Genomic DNA, 14,518 nt, shown 5'->3' on the forward strand with positions numbered 1-14,518 from the left:
AAAAAAAAAAAAAAAAAGAGGCATTCAAAGAAAAGAACACGGTCCCTACAGTCAAACATGGCAGAGGTTCCATGATGTTTTGGGGTTGCTTTGCTGCCTCTGGCACTAGACTGCTTGACCGTGTGCATGGCTTTATGAAGTCTGAAGACTACCAACAAATTTTGCAGCATAATGCAGGGCCCAGTGTGAGAAAGCTGGGTCTCCCTCAGAGGTCATGGGCCTTCCAGCAGGACAATGACCCAAAACACACTCCAAAAAGCACTAGAAAATGGTTTGAAGGAAAGCACTGGAGACTTGTAAGGTGGCCAGCAATGAGTTCAGACTTGAATCCCATAGAACACCTGTGGAGAGATCTAAAAATGGCAGTTTGGAGAAGGCACCCTTCAAATATCAGGGACCTGGAGCAGTTTGCCAAAGAAGAATGGTCTAAAATTCCAGCAGAGCATTGTAAGAAACTCATTGATGGTTACCGGAAGCGGTTGGTTGCAGTTATTTTGGCTAAAAGTTGTGCAACCAAGTATTAGGCTGAGGGTGCCAATACTTTTGACTGGCCCATTTTTGGAGTTTTGTGTGAAAGTATCAATGTTTTGCTTTTTGCTTCATTCTCATTTGTGTTTTTTCATTTAAGACAAATTAAATGAAGATATTAATACCAAAGAATTTGTGTTTGCAATCATTTTCAGGAAGAAACTGAGTATTATCTTACAGAATTGCAGGGGTGTCAATACTTTTGGCCACAACTGTATGCTTTGGCACTTTTATACGATAAAAACTATTTTATATAAAAAATAATTATTTTGCATCGCTTTATTTTGTGGACTATAACTTTTTATTTTTTCGCTGATGATGCTGTATCGCGGTTCGTTTTTTTGCGGGACAAGATGACGTTTTCAGCGGTACCATAGTTATTTATACTCGTCTTTTTGATAGCGTGTTATTCCACTTTTTGTTTGGCGGTATGATAATAAAGCGTTGTTTTTTGCCTCGGCACATCACAGTATAGTGTCAGATCGCTGATCAGCGATCAGATAGGCACTGCAGGGAGGCTTGCTGGCACCTGCTCTGAGCAGGCGCTTGCAAGCCACCTCCCTGCAGGACCCGGAAGGAGCCCCGCAACCATTTTGGATCCGGGGCCTGCAGGGAGGAGATGCTCGGTACAACGCGATCACATTGAGTTGTACCGAGGGTCTCAGGGAAGCACGCAGGGAGCCCCCTCACTGCGCGATGCTTCCCTATGCCGCCGGAACACTGCGATCATATTTGATCGCAGTTTTCCGGGGGTTAATGTGCTGGGAGCGGTACGTGACCGCTCCAGACACATAGTGACGGATCTAGTAATAAACTTGGCACTCGGTATTTGAACAAAATAGAGCTTCCTTTTATTTGTGCATCCAGACAAAAATTGGTTATGAACGTTTTCGGTCCGTCACAGGACCTTCATCAGAACATTCTTTAACATGATCTGGATGTGAAGGGGTGCTCTGTAAGCAGTTATGAGCGTCCAAGTTATAGGGACCTGCTGCAGTGGGTATGTGCTGTAAATCAGCTGGACATCATAAGCCAAGAACAGAGCAAGAGGTAAAGGAAAATCTATTGCAAAGGAACTGCGCTGTGTCCCAGTGTGCGAATGTGCCGTACGTCAGCTATAATAATCAGCTGATACATGGCGGCAATCGGCCGCGCTCCCTTCGTGAGGGCGGCCGATCGCCTATGACATACTATTCCGTCCCTGGGAATTAAGTTCCAGGTCACCTCGACGGGATAGTATGTCATATGGGATTAAGGGGTTAAAAATTATAACTCGTCCTGCAAAAAAAGCCCACACATGGCCATATTGATGGAAAAATAAAAACGTCACGGCTATGGGAAGAAGGGGAGCGATAGACGCAAAAACACCGGATTACGTACCGGTAATGCTCTTTTATAGAGCCACGACAGCACCCACTGAGAGAGGGGATCCGCCCCTAGGAACAGGAAACCCTACGGAGAGATAAAAGGGGCGGTCCCCCTCGCTCCCACAGTTTGGGTTACAGAGATTGCGAGGAACCGCCCACCAGTTTTAGTAAACAATTCTTTATCATCATTTATAATAATTTAACTACGTATAACTACAAGAATCCACCACCCTTAGTGCTCATATGTACACTAATATATATATATAAATGGGAGGGAAGTGAAGGGGTGCTGTCGTGGCTCTATAAAAGAGCATTACCGGTACGTAATCCGGTGTTTTCTCTTCGCCACGACAGCACCCACTGAGAGACTTTCAGAGATAGTTATTTGGGGGGGATTATCATATTAAGGACTGATCTACCGAAACACAAGTCAGTGGAGGCAGATAGATCTAATCTATAGTGACTATAGAAGGTAGAAGGAGAGGACCAGGTTGCGGCCTTACATATGAGTTCTATAGGAACCTCTGCTCGTTCAGCCCAGGATGATGCTATCGCCCGGGTGGAATGTGCCTTCACAGTCTCAGGTGGATTCTCCCCTTTAGATAAATAGGCCAGGTATATCGCCTCCCGAATCCATCGGGATAGTGTGCCTTTTGTAACACCAGATCCTTTCCTTTGACCCTGGAAGGAAACAAAGAGCCCTGCTCTTCCTCCAGGCGCTAGTCCTATCCAGATAAGCTATTATAGCCCTTCTCACATCTAAAGTATGGTATTTCTCTTCCTCCTGGTTTGTAGGATTATTATAGAAAGAAGGAAGAAGGATCTCTTGAGATCTATGAAATTTTGTACACATTTTAGGAAGGTAGGAAGGGTCTGTCTTCAGGACAATTCTATCTGGAAAAATTGACATAAAGGGAGGATCTACAGATAGTGCCTGTATGTCACTTACCCTTCTTGCCGATACTAGCGCGACAAGAAGAACAGTCTTAAGTGAAATATATTTAATGTGAGCTAAGTCTAGAGGCTCAAATGGATGACCTGTTAAGGCTTCCAGGACCAAATTAATATCCCAAGGAGGCATCTGGGGAATCTGAACTGGCTCTGATCTCTGGCAAGCTGAAATAAATCTAGCTATCCATCTATTACCCGCAACATTGTGACTATACAAGGCTCCTAGAGCAGAAACTTGTACCTTCAGAGTATTAACTGAAAGGCCTAGGTCACGTCCTTTTTGAAGAAATTCTAGAATAGTGGAGACGGGAATTTCACTAGACAACGCTGATGGATAGAGATCTAGAAATTTCCTCCACACTCTCACATATATATCCGTAGTGGATCTTTTTCTACTTGTCAACAAGGTATTAATTACACTATCGGAGAAGCCTCTTAGTTTTAACAGCTGCCTCTCAAATTCCAGGCTGTCAATCTTAGTCCCTTCACATGAGGGTGGTTGAAGGGCCCCTGGGAAAGAAGATCCTGATCCTCCGGGAGTATCCACGGATCCGAGATGGACATGGCTCTGAGCAGGGAAAACCATGGTCTTTTTGGCCAAAATGGGGCAATCAGGATTATATTTGCCCGGTCCTCCCTTATCTTCCTGATTACTGTTGGTAGAAGAATCAGAGGAGGAAAAGCGTATGCCTTCTGAAATGTCCAAGGAGTCTGAAGGGCATCGAGAATGTCGGGATTGTCAGCCCGGAACATTGAAGCGAATCTTTTTAGTTGTCGGTTTTGTCTTGTGGCGAAGAGATCTATCTCGGGTGTACCCCATTTCATGGTTATCATTTTGAAAATTTGATGATTTAGGACCCACTCTCCTTGGTGGAGGGTATGACGACTGAGGAAGTCTGCTCTTGAGTTGTCCACTCCTCTGACATGTAGCGCTGACAGGGACAGAAGATGTTCTTCGGCTATGGTTAGAATGTCTTCGGTTATAGACATGAGCGTTCCTGATCTTGTTCCTCCTTGATGATTGATATAGGCGACTGAGGTCATGTTGTCGGACAGAATTCTGGTATGTGTCCCGTGTAGCTGCGGAAGGAATTGACATAGAGCATGATAGATAGCTTTTAGCTCTCTTATATTAGAAGAGTCGTCTGACTCCGTGACTGACCATAATCCTTGGACTAAATGGTCTTTTAAATGTGCGCCCCAGCCAGTAGGACTGGCATCAGTATATATTATATTTGAGGGTTTAACTACCCAGGGAACTCCACTGACCAGGTTTTTTGGATCTAGCCACCATATCAGAGATTGGATTACATTATTAGAAAGGGAAATTTTAATATTCAAATGACCATGAGATTTTTCTTCTTCATGTAAAATTGCATACTGTAAATGCCTCGAGTGAAATTGGGCCCATGGAACCGCTGGGATACATGACGTGAAGGAGCCAAGAAGGGACATGCCTTCTCTCAAAGAAATTAGGGGTTTATCTATTACCGACTGAACTTTATTCCTGACCGTTATCTGTTTATTTTCCGGAAGGAAACATTTCTGGCTTGTAGAATCTAATATAATCCCTAGGAAAATTTGCCGAGTTGTTGGGATAAAGGTACCTTCACACATAACGATATTGTTAACGATATCGTTGCTATTTGTGACGTAGCAACGATATCGTTAATGAAATCGTTCTGTGTGACAGCGACCAACGATCAGGCCCCTGCTGGGAGATCGTTGGTCGCTGAACAAAGTCCAGAACTTTATTTCGTCGCTGGACTCCCTGGAGACATCGCTGGATCGGCGTGTGTGACACCGATCCAGCGATGTCTTCACTGGTAACCAGGGTAAACTTCGGGTAACTAAGCGCAGGGCCGCGCTTAGTAACCCGATGTTTACCCTGGTTACCATGCTAAAAGTAAAAAAAAACAAACACTAGATACTTACCTACCGCTGTCTGTCCTCCAGCGCTGCGCTCTGCTTCTCTGCACTCCTCCTGTACTGTCTGAGCCGGAAAGCAGAGCGGTGACGTCCAGTACAGAAGGAGAGCAGAGAAGCAGAGCGCAGCGCTGGAGGACAGACAGCGGTAGGTAAGTATCTAGTGTTTGTTTTTTTTTACTTTTAGCATGGTATCCAGGGTAAACATCGGGTTACTAAGCGCGGCCCTGCGCTTAGTTACCCGATGTTTACCCTGGTTACCGGCATCGTTGGTCGCTGGAGAGCGGTCTGTGTGACAGCTCTCCAGCGACCAAACAGCGACGCTGCAGCGATCCGGATCGTTGTCGGTATCGCTGCAGCGTCGCTTAATGTGAAGGGGCCTTAAGTCTAGATTTTTCCCAGTTTACTATCCAACCCAATCTTTGCAGAGATGCTATCATATCACACAACCGTTGTTGACATTGCGAAGGAGAATTTCCTACTACTAAGATGTCATCTAAGTAGGGAATTACGAGAGTGTCTTTTAGTCTTAGATATGACATTACCTCCGCCATTAGTTTAGTGAATACTCTTGGGGCTATAGATAGCCCAAAAGGCATTGCAGTATACTGAAAGTGTCGGACACACCCATTCAATACAATCGCTACCCGTAGATATTGTTGATGCTCTGCATAAATAGGTAGATGGTAATGCGCATCTTTAAGGTCGAGAACTGTCATAAAGCAATAGGGAAACAGGAGTTTAATGGTGGACCGGATAGATTCCATCTTAAAGGTTTGATTTTCTAGGTAGATGTTTAATTTTTTAAGATTAATAATAGTTCTGAATGTTCCATCTGGTTTTGGAATCAAAAATAACGGGGAATAGAATCCCTTTCCCTCCTGTAGGAATGGAACCTCCACCAAGACTCCCTTAGCTAGGAGATTTATTACCTCCTGCTCCAATGCCTCTTGTTGTAACTGAGTTTTTAATGAAGTCAATAGAAATGAGTCCGGAGGGACTCGGGAAAATTTTAATTGTAACCCAGAGGCAATAAGGTTATTTGCCCAAATATTTGCTGTTATGGCCCGCCATTCATTAGCAAAGGAGGACAATCTGCCTCCCACAGGTAGATCTGTCCTAACGGGGTTTTTCTTCAAACTTGAAAGGGCACTTCCCAAAGAACGCACCCTTTTGTTTTGTGTCTCTTGTGGCCCAGCGATCCTGGTTCTTAAACTCCTTCCTTTTATTAAATGCGGCCTTTCGGAACGCTCTCCTATAAAATGGAACGAAATTATTACTATTTGGAAAGCCTTTCTTCCTTTCCCCTGCTTTAGTTAAGATCTCATCCAGTTTGGTACCAAACAGGTACTCACCCTGACATGGGAGGCTGCATAACTTAGACTTGGTCTGAGGGTCACCTTTCCAGCCCTTAAGCCATAGGGCCCTACGTGCTGCATTGGTTAATCCTGCCGACTTGGCTGCCAGGCGTATAGAGTCTGCAGATGAGTCCGCTAGAAAGGCTGTGGCACCTCTAATCAGGGGTATAGAGGACAATAATTTCTCTCGAGAGAGAGACCTCCTTTCAGCCCTTCTTCCAAGTCACTCAGCCAAACAAGCATGGATCTTGCGGTACATGTGGCTGAGATTGCCGGTTTAAAGGCCCCTGCAGAAGTCTCCCATGCTCTTTTAAGGAGCGAATCGGCTTTGCGATCTAGAGGATCTTGTAACGAGCCTGAATCCTCTACAGGCAGTAAGGATTTCTTTGATGTAGACGCCACAGCTGCGTCTACTTTTGGGGCTTTTGACCATGTTGTGAATTCTTCATCATTAAAGGGGTAGCGTCTCTTTGAGGATGGTGGTAACCCCCTCTGCCCCTGGCTTTCCCACTCTTTTTTGATCAAACTTTTTACTGCCGTTATTACCGGAAAAGAGGGTCTCTTCTTTTCGGATAGGCCAGCAAACATAATGTCTTGCTGTGTTTTAGGGACTTTAAGATCTTCTATACCCATGGTATTGCAAACTGATCTCACCAGATTGTCAATGCTGTCTGTGGGGAAGCACGTATCCTGATCCTCATCTGAGGATACCTCCTGCTGCGATCTATCTGAGTTTGTATCCTCTAACTCAGAGGCCTGATTGGATACAGGTGAAACGTATCCTCTTTTCTCCTTAATACGTGGCTCTCTGTCAATGCTTTGTAGGGCTCGTAATTCCTCCCTAATCATGGCCCTTATATCCTCTGATTTAACTGAGGCTTCCTCATGTAACGTTGATTTTATACATGAATCACATAGCCTTTTAGTGTAACTATCCGGAAGGGGCTGGATACATAACGCACACTGCTTGTGTTTCGCTTTTTCCTTCCTTTTTGCCTATATAAAGGGAGAGGGACAATAATCAGGCTAGTGGGGTAGATGCACACTCACCCAGAAGCTGACCGATCAGGTACCGGCTGAGGAGGAGACACAGGCGCAGGTGGCTTTCTTTTGGACGATCCGCTCTGCCTAGAGCGGCTGCTGCTGCTGGCATGGCTACGAGGGGCGACAGTGGTAACCTCTAGCGAAGGTACCGCAGGCTCTCTCGGTGAATCCATCTTGGACGCCGGAATGCAGCGCCGGCGTCCTTTTTACATGGGGGCCGCCATGTTCTTCCTGTTGAACCCGGAAGTACTCACCACTTCCGGGTCGCGGCCATCTTGGATCTCGTGCCGCACTGCCCGACGTCATCTCTCCTCTGCTCCCACACTGGATGCATGTATCCGGCGTCCAGGGGAGCGAAAAATTGGCAGCAATACCCCCGCAATTACCGCCAGCAGCGGCGCCGCAGTTCGGGTATAATCTTCTGCCGCAGGCTCGCCCGATGCGTCCTCCTGCCCGTGACCCATGCGACCTGGAGCCCTGGCCTCACGGAGCCTGCCAGCGGAGGGGGGAAACTGAAGCCAGGACCCCCGACGCTGCTTCCAGCACTGGAGCCCCTGCCGTCCTCTCAGGTAAACCGCACAGGCGGCATCCAGGCTAGGTATCCTCTTCTCCATTGGGTTCCCTTAGGAACAGGAAACCAAAACTGTGGGAGCGAGGGGGACCGCCCCTTTTATCTCTCCGTAGGGTTTCCTGTTCCTAGGGGCGGATCCCCTCTCTCAGTGGGTGCTGTCGTGGCGAAGAGAAAACAAAAACTAGCTCCATCTTGAAGGGGTTGTCCAGGCTTGGTGAAAAGTCTGTAATCTCTGTATGTGACTATCTAAATTGTGATCACGTGTGATGTGCATGCGGTCGTGATTCCTCAACATTATAAATGTGGTCATATGCCGACTAGTCTCATCTGCCATCTCTCAAGTCACTGCTATTAAAAGTTGAACGCATTTAATGACAAGTGATCACAGTATGCAAATCACATATGTATGTTCTCCCCGTGTTTGTGTGGGTTTCCTCCGGGTACTCTGGTTTCCTCCCACATTCCAAAAACATACTGATAGGGATTCTAGATTTTGAGCCCGGTCGGGGACAGCGGTGATAATGTGTGCAAAACTGTAAAGCGCTGCGGAATATGTTAGCTCTAAATAAAAATAAAGAATATTATTAAGATTATTATGTGGCTACTTGAGCACACACTCACACAGGGACATTGTGACAGCACATTGCCTGCTATCACAATTCAGCAGAGCACCAGCCTCTTCAGCTAACAAGTGCTGCAATGTACTGCTTGTCATTTGAAAGCATATCACAATGCTTGTCAATTGAAGGGGCCAGAAGCTTGCACTCCAAAACTGTAGCTGAATCAATTTGCACCATGCATCAGCAAGCTTAGGATGCTGCAGATACTTCAATTGACAAGCATAGCGATATGCTTTCTAAAAACAAACAGGACATGGCACTGTTTGTCTGTAATGAAGCGCCACCCTCTATAGCATCAGCAGTATCAGTGTGGAAAAGAGTGAAGACTGATCTGAGCATACAAGATTAGACATCCTGTCAATTATTCAAAGTCTACTCCATTCCTATGAGTTACATGCTCTTATTTGGTCCAAATCTGGTGTCCAATATGGAAGTAACAGACAGAAGAAAAAAAAAAAAAAGAAAAAAAAAGGGTTAGGACTAGTGATGAGTGAGTACTCGTTGCTCGGGTCTTCCAGAGCATGCTCGGGTGACCTCAGAGTATTTGTTAGTGCTCGGAGGTTTAGTTTTCATCACGGCAGCTGAATGATTTGCAGCTACTAGCCAGGCTGAGTACATGTGGGGGTGCCTGGTTGCTAGGGAATCCCCACATGTAATCAAGCAGGCTAGTAGCTGTAAATCATTCAGCTGCTGCGATGAAAACTAAATCTCCGAGCAGTCATAAATATTCAGAGTACACTCGCTCATCACTAATTAGGACATATCGTCATTTCAGTTCATTTTGTGTAAAGAAAATGCATATAAACTTCACAAACCCATCAATACAATGGCTACAAGAGCTTTATGCTCCCACATATGATATATTGCATGAAGCTGTGAAGTGTGCAATAAGAAGTCAGACATTCTTATTGTGCAATTTCTTCCTTTACTCATCATATATAACAGTCCTTCACTTTACCTTCTGTTTCTCAGCATTTTCAGCCTGCATCTTCTCTTGTTCTTGCTCTTTAGCTTTATTCTAGCGATAAAAAGCAAACATTGCGTGACAGAAAAACTAAACAACTGAAAAACAGAAAATCAATATTTTCTGTCTCTAAAGACATTCTCTGAAAAATCAAGAAAATTTAAATACAGGAAAAAAAACAAAACAATGCTACATTCATATGTAGATTCAAGTATTTACAGGCATTTGTCTTTTCATGTGCAGGTCTGGAGTTCTGTCCTGCTGAGTGTTTCAGCTTATTTTGTGCTTACTTAAGGATAATTTCTCAGAATGATCAAACTGCCCCTATTTGTTTGTGGTCAGTAAGCAACACATTGGTGGAATCAGGGTCTCTGCCCCTACATTAAGCTGTTCTGAGGTGTCAAAACCTGCTGACAGATTCCCTTTGAATGAATCACCCATGCTCTCTAAGGGTATGTGTCCACCTTCAGGATGGCCGGCGCTTTGGACGGAGCAGAAAACTCGCTCTGCCCAAAGCCCCGCTCCCTTCTGGAGACGCGATGATGCCGGATGTGTTCATTGCACACATCCCGTATCATCGCACCCCACACATAGGGCCTTGTGTTGTACCTTGCGGCGGAGCGGCAATGTAAACGGACATGCTGCGATCTAAAAAGATGCGCCCCATGTCCGGTTATGCAGGGCCGCCGGATGCGTGTTACCACGCTTAGTGGAGACGGGATTTCATAAAATCCCCTCCACTATGATGTAAGATCGGGACACTGCGAATTGAACGCTGCGGCTCCACGCAGCCTTCAATCCGCAGCTAGTCCGGATGTAAAACGGCCCGTGGACACGTACCCTAAAGGTTTGCCATAAAGGTCTGTGGTGGAAAATCCTGTTTAAAAGGGTTGTCCGCCAATAAAATAATTAGGCATGGCTTGATTAGAAATAATGAATGGAAGCACACTCACCTTCCAGAGGAGGCTGCTCCAGCAGATTTATGCCCCGCTCAGAAGTCACAGCACCACTGCAGCCAATTACAGGCTGCAGCTGTAATGCAATGCTGCAGCTACAAGAGCACATCATTGGATGTTTCTTCAATTGTACACCTTCCTAATAATTAGTGACCGGCTGCAGCAGTGCTGAGACTAGTGAATGGAATAGATCGCTTCCACAGTCAGCTCAGATCTCCAGAGCGGCCTGCATTGGATCTATGGGAGTGCTGGAAGGCGAGTAAGAAACCATATTTTTAAATTATGTGTAAAAAGTAAATAAGTAATGTTACTGTCGAACAATTAATTTAAAAGTAATCCATGGTAATTCACAGTCCCCATCCACACTACCTGGTCAATTTCTTTCTGAAGTTTGTCAGCCTCTTCTTCAGAGAGCTCGGTGATTCGTGGCTCTCCAGGTTCCATTGCTTTCTGTTTGGCCGCTTGCTCGTGTTCCCGTTTTGCCGCAGTACGCTCCCGCTGCTCAGCTGCCTTCTGTTCTCTAGCTGCACTGGCCAGCTGCTTGTGGTGGTTGAAAGCATTATTCACAAGCTGGAATTAAATCAAACCATTTATATGGATAACCTGCAGGAGACTAAACTTCATCGTGCCACTTCATCGTGCCCACCAAAGGAACCTTTCTCACCTTTTCAGCTGCTCCACTATCCCCACCTACGAAGAAATCGGTTTTTCTTCTCAGAAAACCGAAGAAAGTATTTATCAACTGTAAATAGGAAGAAAATATAGGTTTAGGCCAAAATTACAGATAATCAAAGGGAATATTATAAAAAAAAAAAATGCGTGTGTTGAGGGGGATGGTGGGTCCATTATACAGAGTGTGTGTGTTGGGGGGCTGTTGGGTCCATTATACAGTGAGTGTGTGTGTTGGGGGGCTGTTGGATCCATTATACAGAGTGTGTGTGTTGGGGGGCTGTTGGATCCATCATAGTGTGTGTGTGTTGGGGGGCTGTTGGATCCATCATAGTGTGTGTGTGTTGGGGGGCTGTTGGATCCATCATAGTGTGTGTGTGTTGGGGGGCTGTTGGATCCATCATAGTGTGTGTGTGTTGGGGGGCTGTTGGATCCATCATAGTGTGTGTGTGTTGGGGGGCTGTTGGATCCATCATAGTGTGTGTGTGTTGGGGGGCTGTTGGATCCATCATAGTGTGTGTGTGTTGGGGGGCTGTTGGATCCATCATAGTGTGTGTGTGTTGGGGGGCTGTTGGATCCATCATAGTGTGTGTGTGTTGGGGGGCTGTTGGATCCATCATAGTGTGTGTGTGTTGGGGGGCTGTTGGATCCATCATAGTGTGTGTGTGTTGGGGGGCTGTTGGGTCCATCATAGTGTGTGTGTGTTGGGGGGCTGTTGGGTCCATCATAGTGTGTGTGTGTGTGTGTCGGGGGGCTGTTGTGTGTGTGTGTCCACATTGTATTTTGTTATTGTCATTTTTTATTTCTGTTAGTAAACTGGGAGACACAGGGGCGCGCAGTAGAGAACATCTGTCTGTGACATGTAACAAGAGCCAGAATGTACTACTGAGGAGCGACCACACTAGGACCCCCACCATCAGTTTGAGGGAAGGCCACACTGCCTAATTTTTAATGGAGTAAAATAATTAATTGCTAGCTTGTCTCTTCTGCTCTATAACGAACTGTGTCCTCTGAAGAGAATTGCGCTTTTGATTTCGGTTGGCTCCGGACCCGTTAATCGGAACTGGTAGCGTCATACTTTGTTCTGTGCGATTGGGAATCTTTGCAGCGACGGCGGCATTGATAATTATTGTTCCCGCCTGAGTGGGACTAGTTATATTGCCCTCGCTGCAGTGTGCCCAATAGCCAGTACATAGTCGCCAGAAAGGTTGCCTGCCAATTACACTAGGTGCAGTACCTAATCTAACCTGAGGGTAAGGGGGCGCCAGAGAGCTGCAAGTTCCAAACCGGAACTGGGAAGTGGGATATAGATAAATCCCCTTCAGAAGGAACCAGGGGCAATCGAACAACCCCGGTTCATGACAAATTGGTGTGATTAGTGGGGACGATAAAGATAACCTCCCCGGGAACCCTGATATACTGCTGGAATCTGTGACAGTGTTGGCAGCACGGTGTGAACCGTAACACCCTGCCATCAGTGTGAGGAGCAGCATCACTAGGACCCCAACCATCAGAGTTAAGAGCGGACACAGTAAGACTCCTACCATCAGTGTGAGAGGCCAAACTAGAACCCCTACCTTCAGTGTGAGGAGCAGACACACTAGGACCCCTGCCATCAGTGTGAGGAGCAGACACACTAGGACCCTATCAGTGTGAGGAGCAGACACACTAGGACCCTATCAGTGTGAGGAGCAGACACACTAGGACCCTGCCATCAGTGTGAGGAGCAGACACACTAGGACCCTGCCATCAGTGTGAGGAGCGGACACACTAGGACCCCTGCCATCAGTGTGAGGAGCGGACACACTAGGACCCTGCCATCAGTGTGAGGAGCAGACACACTAGGACCCTGCCATCAGTGTGAGGAGCGGACACACTAGGACCCTGCCATCAGTGTGAGGAGCAGACACACTAGGACCCTGCCATCAGTGTGAGGAGCAGACACACTAGGACCCTGCCATCAGTGTGAGGAGCAGACACACTAGGACCCTGCCATCAGTGTGAGGAGCAGACACACTAGGACCCCTGCCATCAGTGTGAGCAGACACACTAGGACCCCTGCCATCAGTGTGAGGAGCAGACACACTAGGACCCCTGCCATCAGTGTGAGCAGACACACTAGGACCCCTGCCATCAGTGTGAGGAGCAGACACACTAGGACCCTGCCATCAGTGTGAGGAGCAGACACACTAGGACCCTGCCATCAGTGTGAGGAGCGGACACACTAGGACCCTGCCATCAGTGTGAGGAGCAGACACACTAGGACCCTGCCATCAGTGTGAGGAGCAGACACACTAGGACCCTGCCATCAGTGTGAGGAGCAGACACACTAGGACCCCTGCCATCAGTGTGAGGAGCAGACACACTAGGACCCTGCCATCAGTGTGAGGAGCGGACACACTAGGACCCTGCCATCAGTGTGAGGAGCGGACACACTAGGACCCTGCCATCAGTGTGAGGAGCAGACACACTAGGACCCTGCCATCAGTGTGAGGAGCAGACACACTAGGACCCTGCCATCAGTGTGAGGAGCAGACACACTAGGACCCCTGCCATCAGTGTGAGGAGCGGACACACTAGGACCCTGCCATCAGTGTGAGGAGCGGACACACTAGGACCCTGCCATCAGTGTGAGGAGCAGACACACTAGGACCCTGCCATCAGTGTGAGGAGCAGACACACTAGGACCCTGCCATCAGTGTGAGGAGCAGACACACTAGGACCCTGCCATCAGTGTGAGGAGCAGACACACTAGGACCCTGCCATCAGTGTGAGGAGCAGACACACTAGGACCCTGCCATCAGTGTGAGGAGCAGACACACTAGGACCCTGCCATCAGTGTGAGGAGCAGACACACTAGGACCCCTGCCATCAGTGTGAGGAGCAGACACACTAGGACCCTGCCATCAGTGTGAGGAGCGGACACACTAGGACCCTGCCATCAGTGTGAGGAGCACACACTAGGACCCTGCCATCAGTGTGAGGAGCAGACACACTAGGACCCTGCCATCAGTGTTAGGCCTGAGCCCAGAGCGGCAGGTACCGCCTGTGGGAGAGCCGGTGCCGCTCACCTCCTGCACGCCGCCCTCATGTTGCTGAGCCATAACCAGCAACATCCCGTCAAAGCGCTCATCATCCGCAGCCGCCATCCTGCTCTGCACACGCCGCTATGTTTCCACAGAGCTTCCTACCAGACCAGCAGAGATCATCCAATCCGCGCGAACGCTACACTGACCTCATTGCTATGGCGACCCAACCGAAACCGGGGGCGCGCTGTATATAAGATTATTTGGTTGCTAGCACTCTATGGTTATAGGCTGCACGGGATTGGCTAACTACGGGCTTGCTGGCGCTGCCCAATCAGAAACCAGCTTTGGAAAGTTCTACAGTATAGAGATGTAGGAGCTCCACTGTGCCGTCAGTAGGCTCAGCTGTGTATCACTCTGAATGTATCACATGGCCGTCCATGTGTCCGCGCTGAGACTGTATGAGATGGCGGATTACCACGTGATCGGATTCTAAGCCCTGCCATTAAGATGGGTGATCGTGATTGTGTTCCTCAGC

At 47.5% G+C, this 14,518-nt stretch overlaps 1 protein-coding gene across 2 annotated transcripts in view; it reads right to left on the reverse strand.

Moving 5' to 3' along the window:
• Positions 1–14,512, reverse strand: part of NUDC (nuclear distribution C, dynein complex regulator) — a 90,896-nt gene extending 76,384 nt beyond the window's left edge. Inside the window, exons 1-4 of one of the 2 annotated variants that reach the window (XM_069756743.1) lie at positions 14,026–14,512; positions 10,950–11,027; positions 10,655–10,855; positions 9,324–9,383 (exon numbers count right to left, since the gene is read on the reverse strand). In XM_069756743.1, coding sequence (XP_069612844.1) covers positions 9,324–9,383; positions 10,655–10,855; positions 10,950–11,027; positions 14,026–14,103 — 417 coding nt within the window. In that variant the 5' untranslated portion in view covers positions 14,104–14,512. The remainder of the gene's footprint in view (positions 1–9,323; positions 9,384–10,654; positions 10,856–10,949; positions 11,028–14,025) is intronic. The other variant, XM_069756744.1, reaches the window with a different exon arrangement.
• Positions 14,513–14,518: the final 6 nt, after the last annotated feature.

Source organism: Ranitomeya imitator, chromosome 3 (assembly GCF_032444005.1).
Source record: "Ranitomeya imitator isolate aRanImi1 chromosome 3, aRanImi1.pri, whole genome shotgun sequence".
Classification (NCBI taxonomy): domain Eukaryota; kingdom Metazoa; phylum Chordata; class Amphibia; order Anura; family Dendrobatidae; genus Ranitomeya; species Ranitomeya imitator.